The sequence below is a fragment of the Ochotona princeps genome, unplaced genomic scaffold, assembly GCF_030435755.1.
Source record: "Ochotona princeps isolate mOchPri1 unplaced genomic scaffold, mOchPri1.hap1 HAP1_SCAFFOLD_140, whole genome shotgun sequence".
Taxonomy (NCBI): Eukaryota; Metazoa; Chordata; class Mammalia; order Lagomorpha; family Ochotonidae; genus Ochotona; species Ochotona princeps.
This window is the reverse complement of record NW_026701170.1, coordinates 329973-351381: the sequence shown is the minus strand read 5'-3', so window position 1 is coordinate 351381 and position 21409 is coordinate 329973. Positions and strand designations below refer to the sequence as shown.

General features: G+C 39.1%; 2 protein-coding genes across 2 annotated transcripts in view; both read right to left on the bottom strand.

The window, feature by feature from the left end:
- Positions 1 to 672: 672 nt before the first annotated feature.
- LOC131479420 (centrosomal protein of 128 kDa-like) lies at positions 673 to 10033 on the bottom strand (the record flags this gene model as incomplete). The annotated part of the gene is made up of 4 exons (XM_058659930.1): positions 10028 to 10033; positions 7851 to 7910; positions 6155 to 6284; positions 673 to 823 (listed from the first exon to the last, which is right to left on the bottom strand). Coding segments are annotated over exons 1-4 (347 nt in total), but the record flags the coding sequence as incomplete, so codon positions are not given.
- A 25-nt stretch (positions 10034 to 10058) lies between these two features.
- LOC131479419 (centrosomal protein of 128 kDa-like) overlaps positions 10059 to 21409 on the bottom strand; it is a 59332-nt gene continuing 47981 nt past the window's right edge. The window contains exon 8 of the mRNA XM_058659929.1: positions 10059 to 10248. Coding sequence (XP_058515912.1) covers positions 10150 to 10248 — 99 coding nt within the window. The 3' untranslated portion in view covers positions 10059 to 10149. The remainder of the gene's footprint in view (positions 10249 to 21409) is intronic.

Genomic DNA, 21409 nt, shown 5'->3' with positions numbered 1-21409 from the left:
TCCTTTGATTTTTAATAAATTCTGATAATGACCTCATCTAGGCTGGCTAAAAGGCAAGCGGAAATACTAGCTGCCCAGTTCCGTTTATGGTCTCCGTATCCACTCGGGACAACACTAACTGATGCCGAACAAGCCGGGATTTGAAAACCTCTACAGTTCCAATAAAAGCATCCAAAGTTTCCCTTTCACTATGGTTTCTGCCCGTTCCACCCCCCAAAATAAATGATAATTCACTGTTGTCGCTCTTACAGAAGAAAAGTTTCTGTGCGAAGGAAAGGCTTACAACGGAAAATATCCTGTAGCTTAATAATAGACAAGGATTTCACTATGAGACAGGAGACAAATCTAAGCCCCTAACTTGAGGGACCCCAAAACAAGAAAACTGAATCCCCAGAAATGTTTATGTGTTGGTAAACTATTCATTAGCACACACTTACTTGCATCTGTGATCTCTGTCTGGCACTCTGCAATAATCCAAGCCCCTAGCCATGGGACCCAAATACAAGAAAACTGAATTCACAGAAATGTCTATATCTTAGCAAATTATTCCTTAACATATACTTACTTATCAAAACTTAAAGTTCAGAGAACAACATATTTATATTACAGTTCCTTACGAAGTTTGAACAGAGCTGAGCTCTTCCCAGCAGGGTCTGAGCACAGCATGCTCACCTGGATTTGGCTGACAAGTGCGCTTTCTCCTTGTCCTTGCGCTCCAGGCACCGCTTCACCTCCTCTACCTCAGACGCCATGGTACTCAGGTTCAGCTGCACTCTGAAATCGGACATCTGCTTCTGCATATCCTGTTTTTCCCGCTCTACTCCTTAAGAGAGAGAATATGAAGGTCAATAGTTGTCCTTAAGTTAAAGGAAGCTATACTTCCAAATGACACTGAGCCCTGTTGCTTTAATAGTCTAGCCAACATGATTCAATAGATGCTGTCATTTTACAATCTTTTCAGATTTTGACAGTCTAGCGTTTCAAGTGCCACAAAGTTTTTGATTGCTACCAATTATACTTAGAGATTATAATTTATCTGACTCCTGGTAGATGTATTTCAGGAAAATCATACACATATTAAATTTTCCTCACATTTTTACATTACCTGAAAAACAAAAACACTGAAGACTTGCTCACCCACACCACTCCCTCTGAGTGAAGTCTCAGAGAATTCCATAACAAAATGTTCTTGTCAAATAACCAACAAGAGATACTGATGGATTTCTGAGTGTGTGTGATCACCAATAATCTGAAAGGCTATGACCTAAAATCAGATCACTGAACGAAATTAGGTGACCAGGCATTTCAATCCCCAGGGAATACTAGCTGTGTGTTCCACATGCTCTTCAAATACAAGGGCGGACAATGAAGCCACCCGCAGAGTTTGCATTCTAGAAACACAGCCAAGCCACAGCAAAGAAGTTCTTCCTCAAAAATAAAATAACAATTGGAATATAAAATTATCAATTTATAAACATATTTTCTCTAGAACTTTCCTTTGCAGAAAACTGAAGGAGAGGAAGAAGAAAACACAACCAAACCATGTGTACATCATCCATAAAATATATCCTAAGGTCAGAGATAGTTAAAGTGATCAAGTTTATGCACTCTAACAAAGACATAAAATAGACAAGCATTTAAACAGCTTTATAAACACTGAACGGCCTGAGCATTTATAGAAATGCTAATAACGTAACGGAATAATTAACTGAAATCTCGGTCAGAAACTAAGAGCAAGGAAACGATTATTCTTAAAGAATAAACACAAAATTTCCCCAAGCAAAGGCTATGGAGTTCAAATGTTAATTTAGGGATGTGAAAAAGCATAAAGTATGCGGGTACAACGTTGAATTCAACGTCAAGTAAGTATACACATAGTAGTTCTAGATAGCCAATACACAGAGCATGCGGGTAGAAAGAGAACAGGGAGTCTGTGTTGGGAGGGAACTCTAAATGTATCCTACAGAGTGCATATTCCATACAGGGTTAGAAAACAGATATTTCAGCTCTAAGATCTATGTGGCAACTATTAATTCTGCCACTGTATTGTGAAAGAAGACCTTGCAATGTGTAAATTAAAAGAAATAGCTGTCTTTCAATAAAGCTTTTTTTCAAAAACAGGTAGAAGTCGTAATTTGGTCTATGGGTCCTACTTACCAACTCACACTAGATCTCCCAATTAAAGATATATTTAGTTGTTCACACATAAAACTATCCAGTTTATAAATATGTATTTAGTAATTTAATAAACATTAGTATTTATAAATATATATATTTTATATGCATGTTTATAATGTATGTCTCAATGGCAAATACAAATGCCTCACAATATATGCATAAACTTTTATATATATTGTATACACTATATTGTATGTAATATATATTTTATAAATATATGTGGATATTTATATACAATATACATAAGGGCCAGTATTATCATTGTGCAGGTTACTGGCAATTGCGAGTGCTGGTTCTAATCCCAGCTGCTCCATTTCCAATCTAACTCCATGATAACATTCCTGGGAAAGCAGCAGAAGACGGATCAAGTGCTTGGGTGGCTTACACCTATGTGTGAAGCCTAGAGGAAGTTACTGGCTCCTGGCTTTGGGTTGGTTGAGCACTGGCCATTGTGGATACTTGGAGAGTGAAGCAGGGGATGAATATCGCTCTCTGTATTTCACTTTATGTCTCTAACTCTGTTTTTCCAATAAATAAATCTCAAAAAATAGCAAAATATATATAAATATTACATGATCCATAGAAGCACAAATGTGCACGCATACATATGTTCACTTAATATATATTTGGCACAACGAAACAAAATATTTTGGTATGTTTTACAATATACACACAGATGAAATACTAGTATAAATATATTTTACATCTATATAAACATATATCATATATAATGAAACTTTTTCAATATAAAGATTAAAATGGAAATAAAATTGCAAGGCCTAGCGCGGCAGCCTAGCAGCAAAAGTCCTCTCCTTGAATACGCTGGGATCCCATATGGGTGCCAATTCTAATCCTGGCCGTCTTGTTTCCCATCCAGCTCCCTCCTTGTGGCCTGGGAAAGCAGTCGAGGATGGCCCAAAGCCTTGGGACCCTGCACCCACATAGGAGACCCAGAAGAAGCTCCTGGCTTCGGATAGGTTCAGCTCCGGCCATTGCAGTCACTTGGGGAGCGAATCATAGGAAGGAAAATCTTCCCCTCTCTCTCCCTCCTCCTCTCTATATATATCTGACTTTGCAATAAAAATATGTATCTTTCAAAATAAAATAAAATAAAATTGCAAATGCTCTCTTCCCACATCCAAAGGATTGTCTCCTACCTCAGAATGCTTGAGTCAGTACGGCAACTGAAAGCTCAAGGTTGGAGTAGGAAAGACTGGTGTCTGTCCACAGTCTGAACAGACTTCCAAAGTTCATGTTGAAACTATTCTTACACACAAAACAACAAGGCTTCAGTGTTCATGAAACTGATATTTCAGGATATGACAGCATCTATCAGCCAACATACAAGGAGTGTTTACTATGAGGTAGGCACTGGGCTTGGTGCTTCCCACATTATATTATTCTCTCCCCAAAACAACACAGCGGTGATTATTCCTATTGTCCGTATTAATTCTCATTTCTTCTTTTGTTTTTAAAGGCAGATATACAGAGGAGGAAAGACAGAGAGGATGATCTTCTGTCCGATTGTTCACTCCCCAAGTGGCCACAACGGCTGACACTGAGCCCATCCAAAGCCAGGAGCCAGGAGCTCTTCCTGGTCTCCCACGTGGGTGCAGGGTCCCAAGGCTTTGGGCCATCCTCGACTGCTTTCCCAGGCCACAAGCAGGGAGCTGGATGGGAAAGCAGGGCCGCCAGGATTAGAACCAGTGCCCATATGGGATCCTGGTGCGTTCAAGGCAATGACCATAACAACTACGCTATCACGCCAGGCCCTGTCCATATTTGTAAGAGGCAAAAATGAACACACAAACATTATGTAACTGGTTTCAGGTCACACAAATAAGAGGTATTAAAGCTAAGGTTTGATTATAGGTAATCTGTGTTAAAACTGTGCATCTAATCATTTCTAACTACCTGTAGAGTATCACAGGAAACAAGTTTTGTAGTGAAGGATTTTAATCAAGAGTAATACAATCAGTCTGTATGTTAGAAGCGCTGGATACAAAGCAGAGGAGGAAAAACATGGCAAGACAAAGGATAACATGGGTGGAACGAGGCATGTCTACATTGGGACAGTAAGGTAAGAAGCGAAAAACAAGAGATAGTTACAGGATGGCACAAGTAGATAGCACGGAAGGGCTAAGGAGATGGAGAGGAAAAATAACGACTGAGAAGTTTCACAAATTTTAGCCCAGAATATATAGACAGAGGAAGATTTTGTCAATTGATATTGGAAAAGAAGAACATTTTGAAGAGGGGATGAACTGTGCTGAGTATTTTGTGAGGCACTCAATGAGCAGTTGCAGCAAAAGGCCGAACACGGGCACAGTAAAACATCGTCACTGGCAGGTGATCATGACAGCACACAATCCAAAAACCAAACACTCAGGAGAAATGCTAAGCAAGAAATCTGTGAACAGGAACTTGGTAAAATCAACATTTTAAACTGTCAACAAAGAAAAGAGGTTCAAACAAAAGGAATGAAAACAACTACGGCAGAAGAAGCAGAAAGGGACAGACATGGAAGTCAAGGAGCAAAATGAACAGGGGACACAGAGCAAGGGGAAAGAAGCTGCTTTGAATCTGACCAGGAAACTACCACTACAGCAAAGAACTCCCTTTATAGTTATCAAATACACAATTGTCTTTAATTAATGAAAGTATCAGCTAAAACTGAAAAATTCTAGAACAGATAAAAGAGGGCAAAAAAGAGTTCATTATTATATTAATCACAGAGCTTTCCAAGAGCCTTATTAGTTTACCAATTAAGAAAGGCTAGATTTTTCTAGTCCTGAGAAACTTACGTATCCAAAGTAACTGTATTTTATGAAGTATCAATACATATAACAAATGTGCTAGCACTATCCAACAAAACGATAATTCCAATGTGTAGCCCTATGGAAATTTGATGAACAATCTAAGAGCTCAAAGTTTTCTGTATAAATAACTGATATTTGCTGTAAAAGGGATATTTAAACTATAATAGTTAATTAAAATTAATCAAATGCTGTATTACACAAGTGTTGCAGCACAGCACACTAAGTCACTCTTGGAACTGCCACATCCCAGATCAGATTGTCAATTGAAGCCCTGTCCATTACACGTTTCCAGCCAAGTTTCTTGAGGTGGCAAGTATTGGATTCAGTGCTCAGGTTCATGCCACCCACGTGAGAGAACTGCATAGTGTTCGTTGTAGGTGGCTTTAGTTTGACCCAAACCCAGCCACTGCTACTTTGCTACTTTGGCCAGTTGAGGAGTGAACCAACAGAAGGGAAGTAACACTTTCTCTTCTCTTCCCTTCCCCCCAGTTTAACTATTCCTTTCAAATAAACAATTTAAAAGCAAACAAACAAACAAAAAAGGAATCCTGGGACTAGTGCCATGGCATAGATTAAACTTCTGCCTGTAGCAAGCGCATCCTATATGGGCACTGATTCAACTTCCGGCTGTTCCATTTCTGATTAGCTCCCTGTCAATGTGACTGGGAAACCTCCAGGTTCCTATGGCCATTTGGGGAGTGGGCCAGCAGATGAACGACCTCCCATTGTATCTCTGCTTCTTTTTCTGCAACTATTTTCCAAATAAAACATAAATAACTCTTTTAAAAAAAACAGGATCTTAATTCAATTGCTCACATATTGAAAACTAGGACAAAACAAAATGAAAAAAAGGAACTATGCTTACAATTTAAATATGAGGACAAGTTTCTACAAGTATATTCACACTGAAGGCACAGTAAACTGAAAAAATCTCCAGCACTGCTTTGCAGGCTCTGAAAGCCCCAAGAGACGAGCAAGTCTAATAACTGAAATGACTTTAAAAATCAGACAGACATGGCATTAAGCCTGGATGCTAAATTCAAATCAACATCCGGGAACACTCAGTAGTAAATCAACAAACAAGATGACATAAACATAAAATAAGGAGCACGACTCAGAGAATGGGAAAAGCACACACTTATGAATCAGAATTATACCTCTCCTAAACTTCCAGTCATCTCCTTGCTCATCCTGATGGCTTGACTGCCTGGCAACCTGAGACGCTGGATGCTGCAAGCCTTTCCGGTCGCCTTCTGCCTTCGTTAACTGTGTGCGCAGCTCCTGGACCTAGGGACAATTAGTCAAAAAAAAAAAAATCAAACTTTGATCAGTTATCAAAGAAATAGAACTGGAAAAAAATAGTTCAGTTTAAAAATTGTTACCAATACTTGCCTAGGGATGAATTTTACTTCTAGTGGGTTACTATAAATACAAGTTGAAGCTAAATTAATCTCCTTGCTATATACCAAGCACAGGAAAACAGTCTCCTGGACCAATTCTTCATTGTTTCAGTTGTCAAAAAATGTCTTGTCCCCTGTGACAAATCATTAGACTACATTTTTTGAAATTCTTTATTTTGACTCAAGTCACTCTACTTCTACTAATCTAAACCACTCCAATTAAGTACTATGTTTTTTTGTCTACTTTCTCTATTTTCTTTCATGGAAATCCGAACCACTGGTTGTTAAACTCACGTAAAATGATCATGATTTAGCTCAACTCTATACCAAAATAGTGCTCAAAACAAACAAGAAGTAATGCTTTTGCATAAACCATCAACTCCTGAAGTCAGGAACTATTTTCTTTCTCTTGATGCTTGTAAAGACTAGCAAATTGCCTCCTAACACAAAGTACTGCTTCTTTGCTAACCATCTCACAATTAGTGCAGAATCATCAGCTAAAGCCACAATGACAATCTGAACAAAGAAATTTCTTCTTGCATCAAAAATTGAAATTAGAGATTACAAATCAGAGCTCCAAAAAATAACCAGAATGGAAACAAATACAAACTTTCAATAAAAGGAAGTCTGAACGTTGCCAGCATTACTGCCACATGATCGCTGGCTACAGGACAAAGTCAGGAGCATTTTTAAAAGTTTAATGAAACACACGCTGCACTCTAGGCTCAGCACCAACTGTAAAAATGGAATACTGCTATGAAGCCTGACAGCTGTGTCTACCTGGCATATTAGGAAGGTAAATTCTGTAATACCTCAAAACACAGCATGGTGCAATCAATGGCTTTTATCAAATACAGTTAGTGAAGCACTTAGAAATTCATCTGCTCCATCCCAAAAACACACACACACACACACTGACACTGACCTTTAAATACCAAAAGCACTCAACTCTCATTATAGGCTGAAGGACAAAAACCGGTATGCTTCAAATTTAAGCCTTATCTGCTTAAAAAGGGCCAGGTTTTATCACGAAATTTTGAATGAAAGATAAAAACATACTCGGAATAAGTCGTAGATGCAAAGGCCTGTTTGATGCATTGCACTTCCTCCTGTCTCCTCCAGTGCCTCTTCGAATAAAATGAAGCTGCTGGGAAAATGTTATCGTATGCAACTAGTCTTACTTTCACAGCGCTCATGCTAACAGAGATAGGTATTAGGTCAGAGCCGCAATCAGCGAGACGCACTGGCACAGTGGGAACTTCCGCTGGTGTTTCGTGCTTTCTCAGGATCTTCCTGAAAGGATTTCAGTTATGCTTACGTATGCTAACATACAATCCTAAGAAAAGACTTGCCTAGACCTACTTTCTCTTTTCCTTTCACAGAAGCATTTACTAGCGGAGCCTCAGCCTTGGCTGGAGGCAGAAGCACATTCTCGCAGCTTGCACAGGCTTACCTGTTGCAGCAGAGTCTCCCTGCTGCCTTCTGACTGAGTCAGCTCCAAGTCCTGTTCAAGCTGGAATTGCAACAAAGGATAAAGAAGTACGTCAGGTGGGGCAGAAAAAAGACAAAATTATTATGGACACAGTCGAGGAGGAGAAAAAGAAAAGTTTTCAGAAAATGCTGACAGCGAGTATGAAAGAATAAATGGATAAACGGAGAAGGGGAGCACTTCAAGGAGTTATGGAACACAGAACTTTAATGGCAAGGATTTTTGGGTTTTTTTTGGGGGGTACATAAAGTTAACAATTTGATAGTAATGATATTACATGAATACTCAGTGACCAACATGAAGGTCATCTAGGGAGAGCCCTAATGTAGCAAAAAATGATTTTTTATGAATTTTTGAAGTTTCAAATATCAAAACTTTAATCACAAAAACGTTAATAACTGTATCAACATGTTATATATTGAGTCCATAATATAAAGTGAGCCAGATCAAGCCCTCAAGTGCTCAGATCTAGTCAATTACACTCGAATGTGATCCTGCTTGAGTATTTTTTGCCCATAGGCCTGCATTCTCTCACATCTAAATAAAGAATTTTATCTATGCCTCAAATCCCTTCCATTCTAAGTCATATTAATCTCAATTATAAAGGAATTTGTTCTTTAAAATTATAATGTATAGTGTCAAATGAACTAAATTAGAATTAAAACAGTATATTTCATCTAACTGGTAATTTGTCATATTCAAATATTCATAATTCTAAAATTTGTAATTCAAATATTCTTAATTCATAATTCTAAAATTTTTAAATGTCCAAATTCCTAGTAAGATGTTTAAGTTTTCGCAAAACAATACTTCATTGGACAAACAGTCATGGATGATGTGGACAGCTGGCTGACTACAAAGTGCGACTATGTGTAGTTTATTTCAAGTTGACAAATGTAATGAGGCCTAAGTTAAAAATTTACAGCTTACCTATGCTACTTATTTTCACTTTATAGCAATTTTTGTAAAATAAAAATGTATATATCCTATTTAAAATGCTTATATTTATAGCTATCCCGGTTACCATTTCACAGAAATAAATTGCTACATAGCAGTTTTTTAAATTGCGTGCATGTGTTAGGTGTGCCCGTCGAGGAGCATGACAAAGCTCTGTGGGAACGGAATCGTTCTGAAGCTGGTTGGGAATCTATATCCACCCCGCCCCCCAAAAATTCAAAACCAAAAAGACAAAGCAACATATGAAGGAGTGCACACAGACGCCTGGAATCAGCATAAACTCCGTGCATTGCCCCAGGATGAGCACTCTGATCATGTATAGCGATTGCGTGCATTGCTACCGCAGAGGGGAGGCAGGGCACGTGGACACCTCCCGGGATGCTTTGCGGACAACATCCAACTGATCTGTGACTACTTAAAAACACGTTTTTAAGTTAGTGTCACAATTATTTTTAAAATTACATATGAAGTTTTCCAGATAAATGGCCCATTACAGAGAATCCACACAAAATATTGTCCAATCTGTTGTCCCATTTTTGTAAAGAAATAACGGGGGACAAAAATCATATTTTGGTCAAAATGATTTTAAAATCAGTAAGGCCCCAAAGTATTCATAAATGCTGTGTAATATTTAGCAGTTGAAATTTGCAAAGAGTAAATGTGATAAGCTGAATAGCTTGTTACCATAAAGGTAGGATGGAAACACTACTTCATTTCACAGAGGATGGTAAAAGAAACCAAAGGAGGTCATGTGGGTAGGAAAAAAAAAAAAGCACTATGTAGGTAAAAGCTGGGGCAAATTTTTATTCCAACATACATTACTTGGGATTATCCCTAAATCAATTCATTTGTAAATTGCGACGAATTGTGTGGTCTCTGAATTCTTTCCCAGCTATGATGTACTAAGCCCAGTGCAGAAAAATGACACTTCAAAAGTCTTCAACACTTGATGAGAACAGACAATGCTTTTATAACAAGATTGCCTTTCTTCTATAATGAAAATTAATATATCCAATAAACCTAGCAACAGATCTTTCTGGAGCGTGCAACAAAGTCAAGTTGTTGAAATGTTCACCGCAAAGAAAGCTGAAGTTTGTCTTTTGAAAAATCCAAGTGGCCACAGGTGACAAGGCACCAAGGAACCTGTGTTAGCACGCATGTTTCCAACAGCAAGCAGGTATCACCGCCATCCTGGCGAGTGCCTCCAAATCAAAACCCAAAGATCTGCCTTGTTGGACAAGTCTCACAGTTTTCAAGCCACTCAACAAATATCACTTGCCCCACACTGTCCTTTGGCAGAAAACTTTCAAAATCTTACTTGATTCTTCTCATTTTCAGTTTGTCTTAGCTTATTTTTGATTATGTCTTCATTCTTATCTGCTTTAACGTCTTGCTTCTTCAGTGCCTAAGATAGGTAGAAAAAAATAACACATTATCCAAAAATATATATTAATCTGAAAAGTACCACTAGAATTTATTAATAAAATTACACAAAATCAGTGAGTAAGTTACAATTTGCTGATTCACTCTAGCCCTGAGAACATGTCAGTGAGGGCAACTACGAGGAGCTTTCTGAGTCTAACAAATCGTCTTCCACATGTTTGGAATCTTGTTACACACTTGGTGAGCTCAAAGGCTAACAACCCTCTAGGGGGAAAAAAAGTCTGCTTCCAGCTAAATAATTGTGTCACGTGACCTGTTCAGACGACTTACCAAAAAACTAGCCCGTTCGCTTCACCCATTCTAAAAAATACTGTTTGCAAGACAGGAATGTACTTCCTGCACCATTATTCCATATAAGACATTTTATCACCAAGTATATCGGTTCATCAAAAAAATATGGCACATACAAGCAAAGCAAAGCATTCTTTTCTACAAACTCCTCTGTTTAATAAGGGAAAATAAAATAGTTTAAGGAAACAAAAATTTCAAAACCTAACCACAAAAGTGTTTGTTTGGGTTTGTATCTATGTTAAAATTATACTCAGGGGAGGAAAATTATACTTGGAGCAATATTTCATAACATCTAAAAGGCATCGCATGTGTTTAAATTGTTTGATGATTTTAGCAATTAGATTTGCCAAAATGCAACTGAAAAGGCCAAACAAATGCAGGAAAGACAAACTGCTGCAAGTTTTTTTTTTTTCAACAAGATCAATAGGAACATAATTTTTAGACAAATAATAAAATACATTTAAAAACCTACTCTGATGCCAGGATATTCAATCATAATCAAGTCATTAGCTTACGTATTCCACAAAAATCTCTTGAATCTGTTTACTTTGTGTCAGGCATGACGTGAGAGACGACTAAGGAGATGACATGCATACAGCCAGCCTCTGGCATGGCTTCCAGGCTCACCAGGAAAAACAATTGAGTAAGAAGACCAGGAATAATCATCAAAATAGAAAAAAAAAATCTACAATGTTTACTCTGTCCAGGCATTCTTTCATATACTAACTACATCCATCTGACCCTCATGGTAACTCTAGGAGTTACTCCTGCAGGGAATACTGGAGGGATGCGAGAGCTGGGTAACTTGTCCAGGTGAGTCAGTTAGTGACAGAGACAGCATATAAATTCACACTGCCTGCCTCTGAAGCACTAGGGAGCACAGGTTCTCCATGTTGAACCAATGTAACGATACGAGCAATGGGAAAGACTAAACAGTTTGATGCTTGTAAAGTTTAAAGGGCAATACCCGAAAAGTAACAAATGTACAGTAACAGACAGCTACTATTTGGACTACTACTGACACTGATAAAAGTAGTAAAAATCATAATGCCATTCAGATAACTGTCAATGACTTCAGTGTTTGATACATTTAACTCTTTGCAGAATCTAATTTGGCAGGTCAGTATGTCTATAAAATACTTTGAGCAAAATGATTCTAGAAACCTGAAAATCACTGCTCACATGATATCTTCCAGGCTGTCTGGATCCCCTGCCAGTCAATGACCCCAGTGTGTGCAAGTGTTTTCGAGGAAGCGGGAAGGGAGATAGGAGGAGGGGGAAAAAAGGCTTATTCACAGAATGGTGCTTATTCTACCAATAAGTAGAATATTGACGTTTTTATTCATCCCCAAATAATCTGCTCTGCTCATAGCAGACACATTTCTGAGGAACCTGGAATTGACATGACGCAGGTAGGTGGAATACGCTCAGCCGAGCTCCAGTGTGCTCGCTTCATTCTCCTGCACCACTCCACCAACCCGAAATTCTCCCTCGTTCTGTTCCCCAAAATACTGGCTGTGGGGTGGGTATATTTTGTAGCTTCTGGGGGTATTTCCACAAACCTATAAATTTCCCTTGGGTTCTGCAGAGCAGTTTTCCTCTGTGACAGTCTTCAATGTTCAATACCTCAACTCCTAACCAACCAGACTAACACTTCATCTTCCCCCACCTCTGTAAAGAACTCATCAGCTATGAGGATCCACCCCTTTAAAAGGCACTCACAGGGAGAGTGCTTAAAGATGGCCGACTGCAGAGAGCTGATGTAGGGTGGAGTAGGGAAGGAGGGGAGCCGATCCAGCAGAGAAACAGGCCAGGAGGCGCGAAATTGTAGGGAGAAGAGCGAGAAGGTCACTGGAGATCACTAAAGCAAGAAGATCTACACAGCGTGAAGGAACAGCCGCAAAAAGTAGGAAAGAAAATACAGCACGCTGCGAGAAACCTGGTGAGTCACGATCCCAGGCAGAGGGAGGCAGAGGCTCAACAGCCCCAGGGAAAACAGAAGCAGCTGGAAGGATAGGGGCCCACACCGACAGGGGCACCAGCCCCCTGGAAGGCAGGAGCCCCCAGAGAAGTGGCTACTGGACTGATCATTGGGGGCATCATCCCTGCAGAAGTGGAGGACAAGCAGGGGAGATTTCCCAGAGGCTTGCCTACCTGCTGCTCAGCAGCTCTGGGAGAGTGCAGAGGGAACAGGAGCGGCGCTGTGGGACTGGGGCTCAGAGAACCCCTTATCGGCTCCGAGCTGTGGACTGGCTGTGGGAGAGTCTGTGGATCCTGTTGCTGGACTCGCCCTGAGCCCCAGAGGCTGGGCAACGCTCGACAGGGCCTCACATCCTGGGCAGAGGAGCAGACTAGTGGGGGCACGTCTGTGTGCCCCTCAAGGGCTCAGTGCCTCTCAGAGATCCGCTTCCACCCTTGAGAGAGTGCAGCTGAGGAAGTGGCTTCTTTAGGGCAGAGTCCCCAGCTGGGCTCAGCTAGAGAGGCCAGACCAGAGTGGGCTCAGCTGAATTGGCCAGACAGGTTTTCCCAGCAGGAGCCCGCTTGGAAAGACCTGCCTGCGGTGTTGCAGCCCTCAGTGGAGCAGTGCTTCCAAGTTGGCACTGGGGCCGCGGAGATTTCCAGCCCAGCCCAGCCCGGGGTTGGGGATTTCAGGCTTCTGCTGTGCTAACCTCAAGCCCTGAAGGAGAGTCTCGGCTCAGCACTGAGGCAGAGACCCCCGCTGTATTAGCCTTGTGACCCAAAGCCCAGGCGCAGCTTGGCAGAGTGAATCTGTAGGGCACCGCCTTTGAGAGGGAGCCACAGGGGAAGGGGCCTGGCACTAGGGCTGGCCCTCAAGGCCTCCTGACCCAGCTCGGGGCTGTGATCTACAGACCCTGAAAGTAGCTTGTGACTCAGGCAGTAAGCCCTGCTGGGCTCACCCGGAGACCCCAAACCAGAGCCGGCTCAGCTGAATCAACGCTAAAATCACAAAACAACAAGAAGCAAAAACACAATGAGAAGTATCAGAAAAAGCAATGACCCAGAGGAAAGATCAAGCACTCCCTCCCAATACAACCAAAAACTAATCCCAATATCTGAGTTGCAAGATGAAGACATAGGGGAAATACCAGATAAGAACTTTAAGAAAGTAGTGATGAAATTCATCAGAGAGAGTGAAAAGCGCTGGGAAGAGTCTAAGGTATTCGAAAACCATATCACTGCAGAAATAAATCAAGTCAAAAAGGGAATCCTCGATATAGAGCACAAAATTGAAAGCCTAACCAACAGAATGAACACAGCAGAGGACAGAATATCAGAATTGGAAGACAATCAGAATGAAAGGCAGCAGCTCATCAAACAGTTGGAGACAAATCTAGAGAAAGGCAATAGGTCCATACAGGAAATGAAAGACAACCTCAAAAAATCAAATATTAGAATAATAGGCCTTCCCGAAGGAGTGGAAAAGGAGACAGGCTTGCAATGGGTGCTCAATGAGATAATACAGGAGAACTTCCAGAACACTGGAAATATAAATCCAGCACAAATCCAGGAAGGACAAAGAACCCCCAGTAGATATGACCCAAACAAATCGTCACCCAGACATGTGGTCCTCAAGATACCTTCAAGTGAATACAAGGAAACCATTTTAAGACAAGTAAGAAAAAAGGATAAGATTACTTTCAGGGGAAGGAAAATCAGGATCACAGCCGACCTATCAGAAGAAACGCTCCAAGCAAGGAGAGAATGGGGTAAAACCTATCAAATCCTGAAACAAAACAACTGTCAACCAAGAATAATGTACCCAGCAAAGCTCTCATTTGTATTTGAGAATGAAATCAAATACTTCAACAGTAAACAGAAACTCGAAGAATACATCAACACAAAACCAGCTCTGGAAAATCTCCTCAGGAAGGTGCTAAACCCAGAAAGAAAAACTACAAACCAAAATCAAAGATGGCAAATGGGAAGACCTCCCCACTGAAATCCATACAAGAAAAGTCAACCAATCAGAAACTCTAATAGTCGCAAATACACGCTTGCACACTTACACTCATGGCAGCCCAAAATCAATTTCTCTCAATATTATCTCTAAACACAAATGGCTTAAACTCACCAATCAAAAGGCATAGATTAACGGAATGGATCATCAAACAGCACCCAACTATATGTTGCCTACAAGAGACACATCTAACCAGAAAAGCCTCTAAGAAATTTAAACTGAAGGGATGGAAAAAGACATTTCATGCCAATGGACGAGAAAAAAAGGCTGGCGTAGCTGTTCTAATCTCAGATGACCTAGACTTCAAGCTGACAGACATCAAAAAGGACAGAGAAGGACATTATATATTGGTGAAGGGACTGATCCATCAAGAAGTAATTACAATCGTGAACATATATGCACCTAATTCCAATGCGCCTAGCTTCGTGAAGCAACTACTTACAGACTTAAGGGGAGACATAGATGTACACACAATAATAGTGGGCGATCTTAACACTCTGCTAACAACTATAGACAGATCAAGAAAGCAAAAACTCAACAAAGAAACAACAGAGCTCATACAAACATTAGAACAACTGGACTTGGTAGACGTTTATAGAATTTTTTATCCTAAGACGACAAATTATACATATTTTTTAAGCAGTGCATGGCACCTTCTCCAGGATCGACCACATGTTAGGACACAAAGAAAATCTAAGTAACTTGAAAAAGATAGGAATCATACCATGTACCCTCTCAGACCACCACGGAATGAAACTGGAAATCAGCAATTCAAAATGCCCAAGGAAATACAAAAACTCTTGGAGGTTGAACAATATGCTATTAAACCAACAATGGGTCAGGGAAGAAATTAAAGATGAGATCAAAAAATTTATGGAAACCAATGAAAACTCTGACACAACATTCCAAAACTTGTGGGACACGGCCAAAGCAGTGCTACGGGGTAAACTCATTGCAATTGGAGCTCATGTCAAGGCCCAAGAGAGGCGCCAAATACAGGAACTAACCACACACCTCCAGGAATTGGAAAAGCAGAAGCAGATGAGCCCCACACACAACAGGAAACAAGAAATCATCAAAACAAGGGAGGAAATCAACAAGATAGAAATAAAAAAAACCATACACAAAATCAATGAATCAAAAAGCTGGTTTTTAGAAAAGATAAACAAAAGAGACACCCCGCTGGCCCATCTGACAAAGAACAAACAAGAGAAAGCAAGAATTAACAGCATCAAAGATGAAAAAGGCAACATAACAACAGACACCGCATCCATTAAGAACATAATCAGAAACTACTACAAAGCACTGTACTCCAACAAATCAGAAGACCACCAGGAAATGGAAAAGTTCTTAGACTTATACAACCTGCCAAAACTTAGCTCAGAGGCAACAATCAACCTGAACAAACCCATAACTGAAGCAGAGATTGAATCAGTGATTAAAGACCTCCCAACAAAGAAAAGCCCAGGCCCAGACGGCTTCACTACAGAATTCTACAAAACATTCCGAACAGAACTAACCCCAATCCTCTACAAACTCTTCAAAACAATAGAAAATGAAGCAACCCTTCCAAACTCATTCTATGAAGCCAACATTACCTTAATCCCAAAACCGGGCAGAGATCCTACAGAGAAAGAAAACTACAGACCTATCTCTCTGATGAACATTGATGCTAAGATACTCAACAAAATCCTAGCCAATAGAATTCAAAACATCATCCGACAGATCATTCATCCAGATCAAGTAGGATTCATCCCTGGAATGCAGGGGTGGTTCAACATTCGGAAATCCATAAATGTGATACACCACATCCAAAAACTGAAAAACAAGAATCACATGATAGTATCAATAGACGCAGAAAAAGCTTTCGACAAAATCCAGCACAACTTCCTGTTAAAGACCCTAACCAAGGTAGGCATAGATGGAAAAATCCACAACATAATCAAAGCAATATATGAAAAACCCAATGCCAGCATCATACTGAATGGAGAAAAACTGGAACCCTTCCCACTGAGATCTGGAACAAGACAGGGATGTCCACTTTCTCCACTGCTATTCAACATAGTTCTAGAGGTACTTGCTGAGGCCATAAGACAAGAGAAAGAAATCAAAGGAATCCAAATGGGAAACGAAGAAGTCAAGCTTTCACTATATGCAGATGACATGATTCTTTATATGGAACAGCCAAGAGGCTCAATGCAGAGACTACTAGAACTTATACGAGAGTTTGGTAGAGTGGCAGGGTACAAAATTAATGAACAAAAATCAACAGCCATAGTGTATGAGAACAGCCCCAAGATGGAAAAAGATCTAACCAGCAAGATACCATTCAAAGTAACAAAGGGAAGCATGAAGTATCTGGGAATTAACCTAACCAAAAATGTAGGAGACCTATTTGAAGAAAACTACAAACTACTTAAAAAAGAAATTGAACAAGATCTAGAAAGATGGAGTAACATCCCATGCTCCTGGATAGGTAAAATCAATATCATTAAAATGTCTATATTGCCAAAAGCAATATATACATTCAACGCAATCCCAATCAAATTGCCCAAAACATTCTTCACAGATCTGGAAACAATGATTCAAAGGTTCATCTGGAAACACAAAAAACCACGAATAGCTAGAACCATTCTGAAGAACAGGCACTTAACAGGGGGAATCACAGTCCCAGACCTCTGGACATACTATAGGGCAGTGGTTATCAAAACAGCGTGGTACTGGCAAAAAAAATAGAGAAGAAGATCAATGGAGCAGAATAGAAACACCAGATGGGAACCCACACAAATACAGCCAAATAATCTTTGACAAAAAGACAAACGATAACCCAGGCAAATGGGAAGGTCTGTTCAATAAATGCTGTTGGAACAACTGGTTGATAGCCTGCAGAAACAAAAAGATAGACCCACATCTCTCACCATATACTAAGATCAAATCCAAATGGGAAAAGATTTAAACCTACATCCAGAATCCTTCAAACTTTTGGAAGAAAATGTTGGAAACACACTGCAACACCAAAATAAATAAAACACCAAAATAAACAATTGGGATCTCATCAAACTAAGGAGCTTCTGTACAGCTAGAGAAACAATCAACAAAGTAAAAAGGCAACCCACAGAATGGGAGAAGATCTTCGCACACGACATAGGTGATAGAGGGCTAATCTCCAGAATATACAAAGAGCTACAAACCAACCAAAATGTCAAAACAAACAAGCCACTCAAGAAATGGGCACAGGAAATGGGCAAACACTTCACAAAGGAACAAACCCAAATGGCAAATAAACATATGAAAAAATGCTCAAGTTCCCTGGCAATAAGGGAAATCCAAATTAAAACATCAATGAGGTACCACCTAACGCCAGTAAGACTGGCCCACATGAATAAAAGCACCAACAACACTTGTTGGCGAGGTTGCGGGGAAAAGGGAACCCTACTCCACTGCTGGTGGGGCTGCAGGCTGGTACAGCCTCTATGGAAATCAGTATGGAGAACATTCAAACAACTCAAATTCAACATACCATATGATCCAGCAATAGCACTCCTAGGAATATATCCAGAACACTTGTTCTATGAGAAACCAACATGCACTCCTATGTTCATAGCAGCACAATCAGTAATTGCAAAAACATGGAAGCAGCCAAAATGCCCATCAACAGAGGATTGGATAAAAAAGCTATGGTTCATCTACTCCATGGAATACTACTCAGCTATTAAAAAAAAACAAAATGCAGTTCTTTGTGGCCAAATGGGCCAAACTGGAAACCATAATGCTAAGGGAAATGAGCCAATCCCAAAAGGTTAAATACCACATGTTTGCCTTAATTTAAGAGGACACGATGTTATGTATAACAAGTTATGTTATGAATGTTATATGTTGTGTATAAACTAAAATGGAAATGTCAATGAGGTGGTCACAGAAGGTGGTTAAGAACTTGCATTTACTTTTACCATATTGGTTACTCATTACTATGTCAATTAATTCCATAATGATGTAAATTTTTGGTGATGGTATGTTGGAGCTTTCAATTGATCGGGATGATACTCTGCTGGCTCTGTCTTCAGACCAGACAGGGTATACCTAAGAAGCCGTTGAACTGGACTAGACAATAAGATGCTGGACTCTATGTTTAGTATATGCTTGCAATGGGGGAATCTCAACTGAACTTGAACTGTGGTTATGCAACAAGGTGGAGGAATCCACCATGGTGGGAGGGTTTGGGGAGGGCTGGGGAGAATCCAAGTATCTATGAAACTGTGTCACATAATGCAATGTAATTAATGAATTTAAAATAAAATTTAAAAAATGCACTCACAGGAAATAATTATCCTCATACTGTAAGTATTAATAATTTTGCTTGATGTTAAAGGAAAATCAGTCAGATGAACTCAGCCAAATAGTGCTGTTTAGTACATGAAATTCCAGTTGATAAAAATGTAATTCTTCTGAAAGTCAAGTTTACATTTTTAATGTAGACTTACATTTAATAGTTCAAATTTACATACAGGCTGAATGAACAACAGAACCTTTCATTCTCTCACACACTAGGAATTTACAAAAATATTCTTATATCACTCCATTTCTTCCTCACTTTCTACCTTAAATATCTGATCAGTTTTAAACACTATTGCCTTTCCAAATAATATTTTCTATTTCAGTTCTACCTGCTGCTTAAAACTTTAATACTCCTTTTTTCATGTCAGTTTTTTACTCCAAAGATATGCAGTTCTCAGAAAATGCAGTCAATGAAGAATTCAATTCTATTATATTTCAGTAAAAGAGCAAAATTGCAAGGAGTATGCCAAGCAAATTACTTCACTCCCATCATATCATCCAAAAACATCATTATGTTTGAACACCAGCTCTGCTTTCTTTGCACAAGTGAGTAAACAGGAAACTGAGATGTAATATTCTAGTTGAGAATATTGCACCAATTTTTCTACATTATCTAGTTTAGAATGAAAGACAAAGAAGGAAAAAATCTAACTCATAAGGTCTGGTAAACATATACTGACAGACTTGAAACTTCTGGAAACACAGGTAATACTCAAAGAGAAACAGTTTATACCTGAACCAAATCAGAATTACAAGCCATGCCTTTATTGTACACTTCTAGCCACTTACTAACATTTTTAAGGATATATGCTGCCCTGGGTTTCTTTCCCACATGACTGAGATCAAGCAGCTCAGAATTCTATTACAACTGACCCACTAAAAAGAAAAAGGAAAAAAAGCATGCCAACGAATTTCTATTTCTATGTTATTTTGCCCTTTAAAGCTTTTTTTTTCTTGGAGCAGCTTAACTATATAAAGCTGTTATGCACTCTGCTCCAGGATTCAGATTGTCTTTACACTTTTAAGATCACAGCAACAACACTGAGCCTTACCAGAGCGTCCCTGAGAGCACATTTAAATCCTTAATAACAGCAGTTTTTCCTATTTTACTTACATGTGCCTATTTCCATTAAAAAGACTAGTTTACTGAGTGTGTTGTTACTCTGGAGCCTTAGAGGGAGATGGTTCTACATAATACAGAAGAGGCAGCCTTCCTTTCGGATTAGGGAAGGAGGGAAAATTTAAAAATGTTTATAGATCACTCATCTAACCCGAAAAATGTCCTGCAACTGTGATGATAGGCTTGTTTACCAAGAGGTTCTAAGAAATAATACACACAGAGATGTAGAACAAATAGGGAATTAAAGGCCTTTTGTTTGCTTTAAATGAACCAGCAAACTTGGTTAATAATGAAGGCCCTGGAATCAAAGAAAAATCACATGTTAACTCCCAAATAAGCCACTGAAATTTCCAGGGAAAAAATTATGACCATAAACTATCCCGACAGATCCTAATCACCCAGCGGTGCTACAGTTGTATGCCTTTGGTCACAAGGACTTGGATATGGACGTGATTCACTGGTAAATTTACAAGACCACAGAAAAACAAGTCCATGTTCCTAACAAACACTGGGACTATGGCATCACACTTCAAGAAAGAAATGATTAAGCTAGATATTTTTGCCCCATAATAATCAAGAACTTATAACACTGACCATTTAAAAGTAGCAGTTCTGATTATATTCTCATTAGATCTTTCTATGGATAAAACTCAATGAACAACTATTTCAAGCCTCAGAAAGAGACTAGTTCAAATCAGATCACATGCATAAGGTATCACATTATAAATTGCTTATATTTTTGTACAAGGTATTAAGTGCTTTCCAGAACATTTGTTCTATTTCAAATCAAGCAAAAATCCTGCTGTTTTAGTATGAATAAACAATGTAACAGGAGTTTTATTGATGGAATTATCTCTAAACTTCTTTGGAAAACTAATCACAGCTCTAAAATCATGAAGATCAGTACATTTTGAAAAGGAATATATAACTATATATATATATGCATAATATAGTGGGCTTTTATCGGTTAGATTTAGTAATACTCATTTAAATTAACAGACTTTATGTTCATCCAGTCCTGTGAATTTGCAAATTCTTTTTCCTAAGTAATGTTAAAAATTCCTCCCCCATAAAACCCAGCTACAGTCATGGAAAATGTTAGCCTTTAAATTCATACAGTTAGGGATTATATGCGCCAACAAAAACAAAAACAAAAACAATGCATTCATATTCTAAATCCCTGAGCCAATATTCAATTCAAAAACAGATAGGCAGAGTTTACTTAAATTGTTCAAGGAAATTTATTTTTCAGCCATGACCAAGGAAAGAAAATTTTATACCAACAGCCACAACTAAAACAAAAAGAAAACCACTTTAGTAAGTCACATAGAATTCTATGATGCAAGCCCAAATGTAATCCAATGTTGATACCATTTTAATACATATGAAACTTTGGGA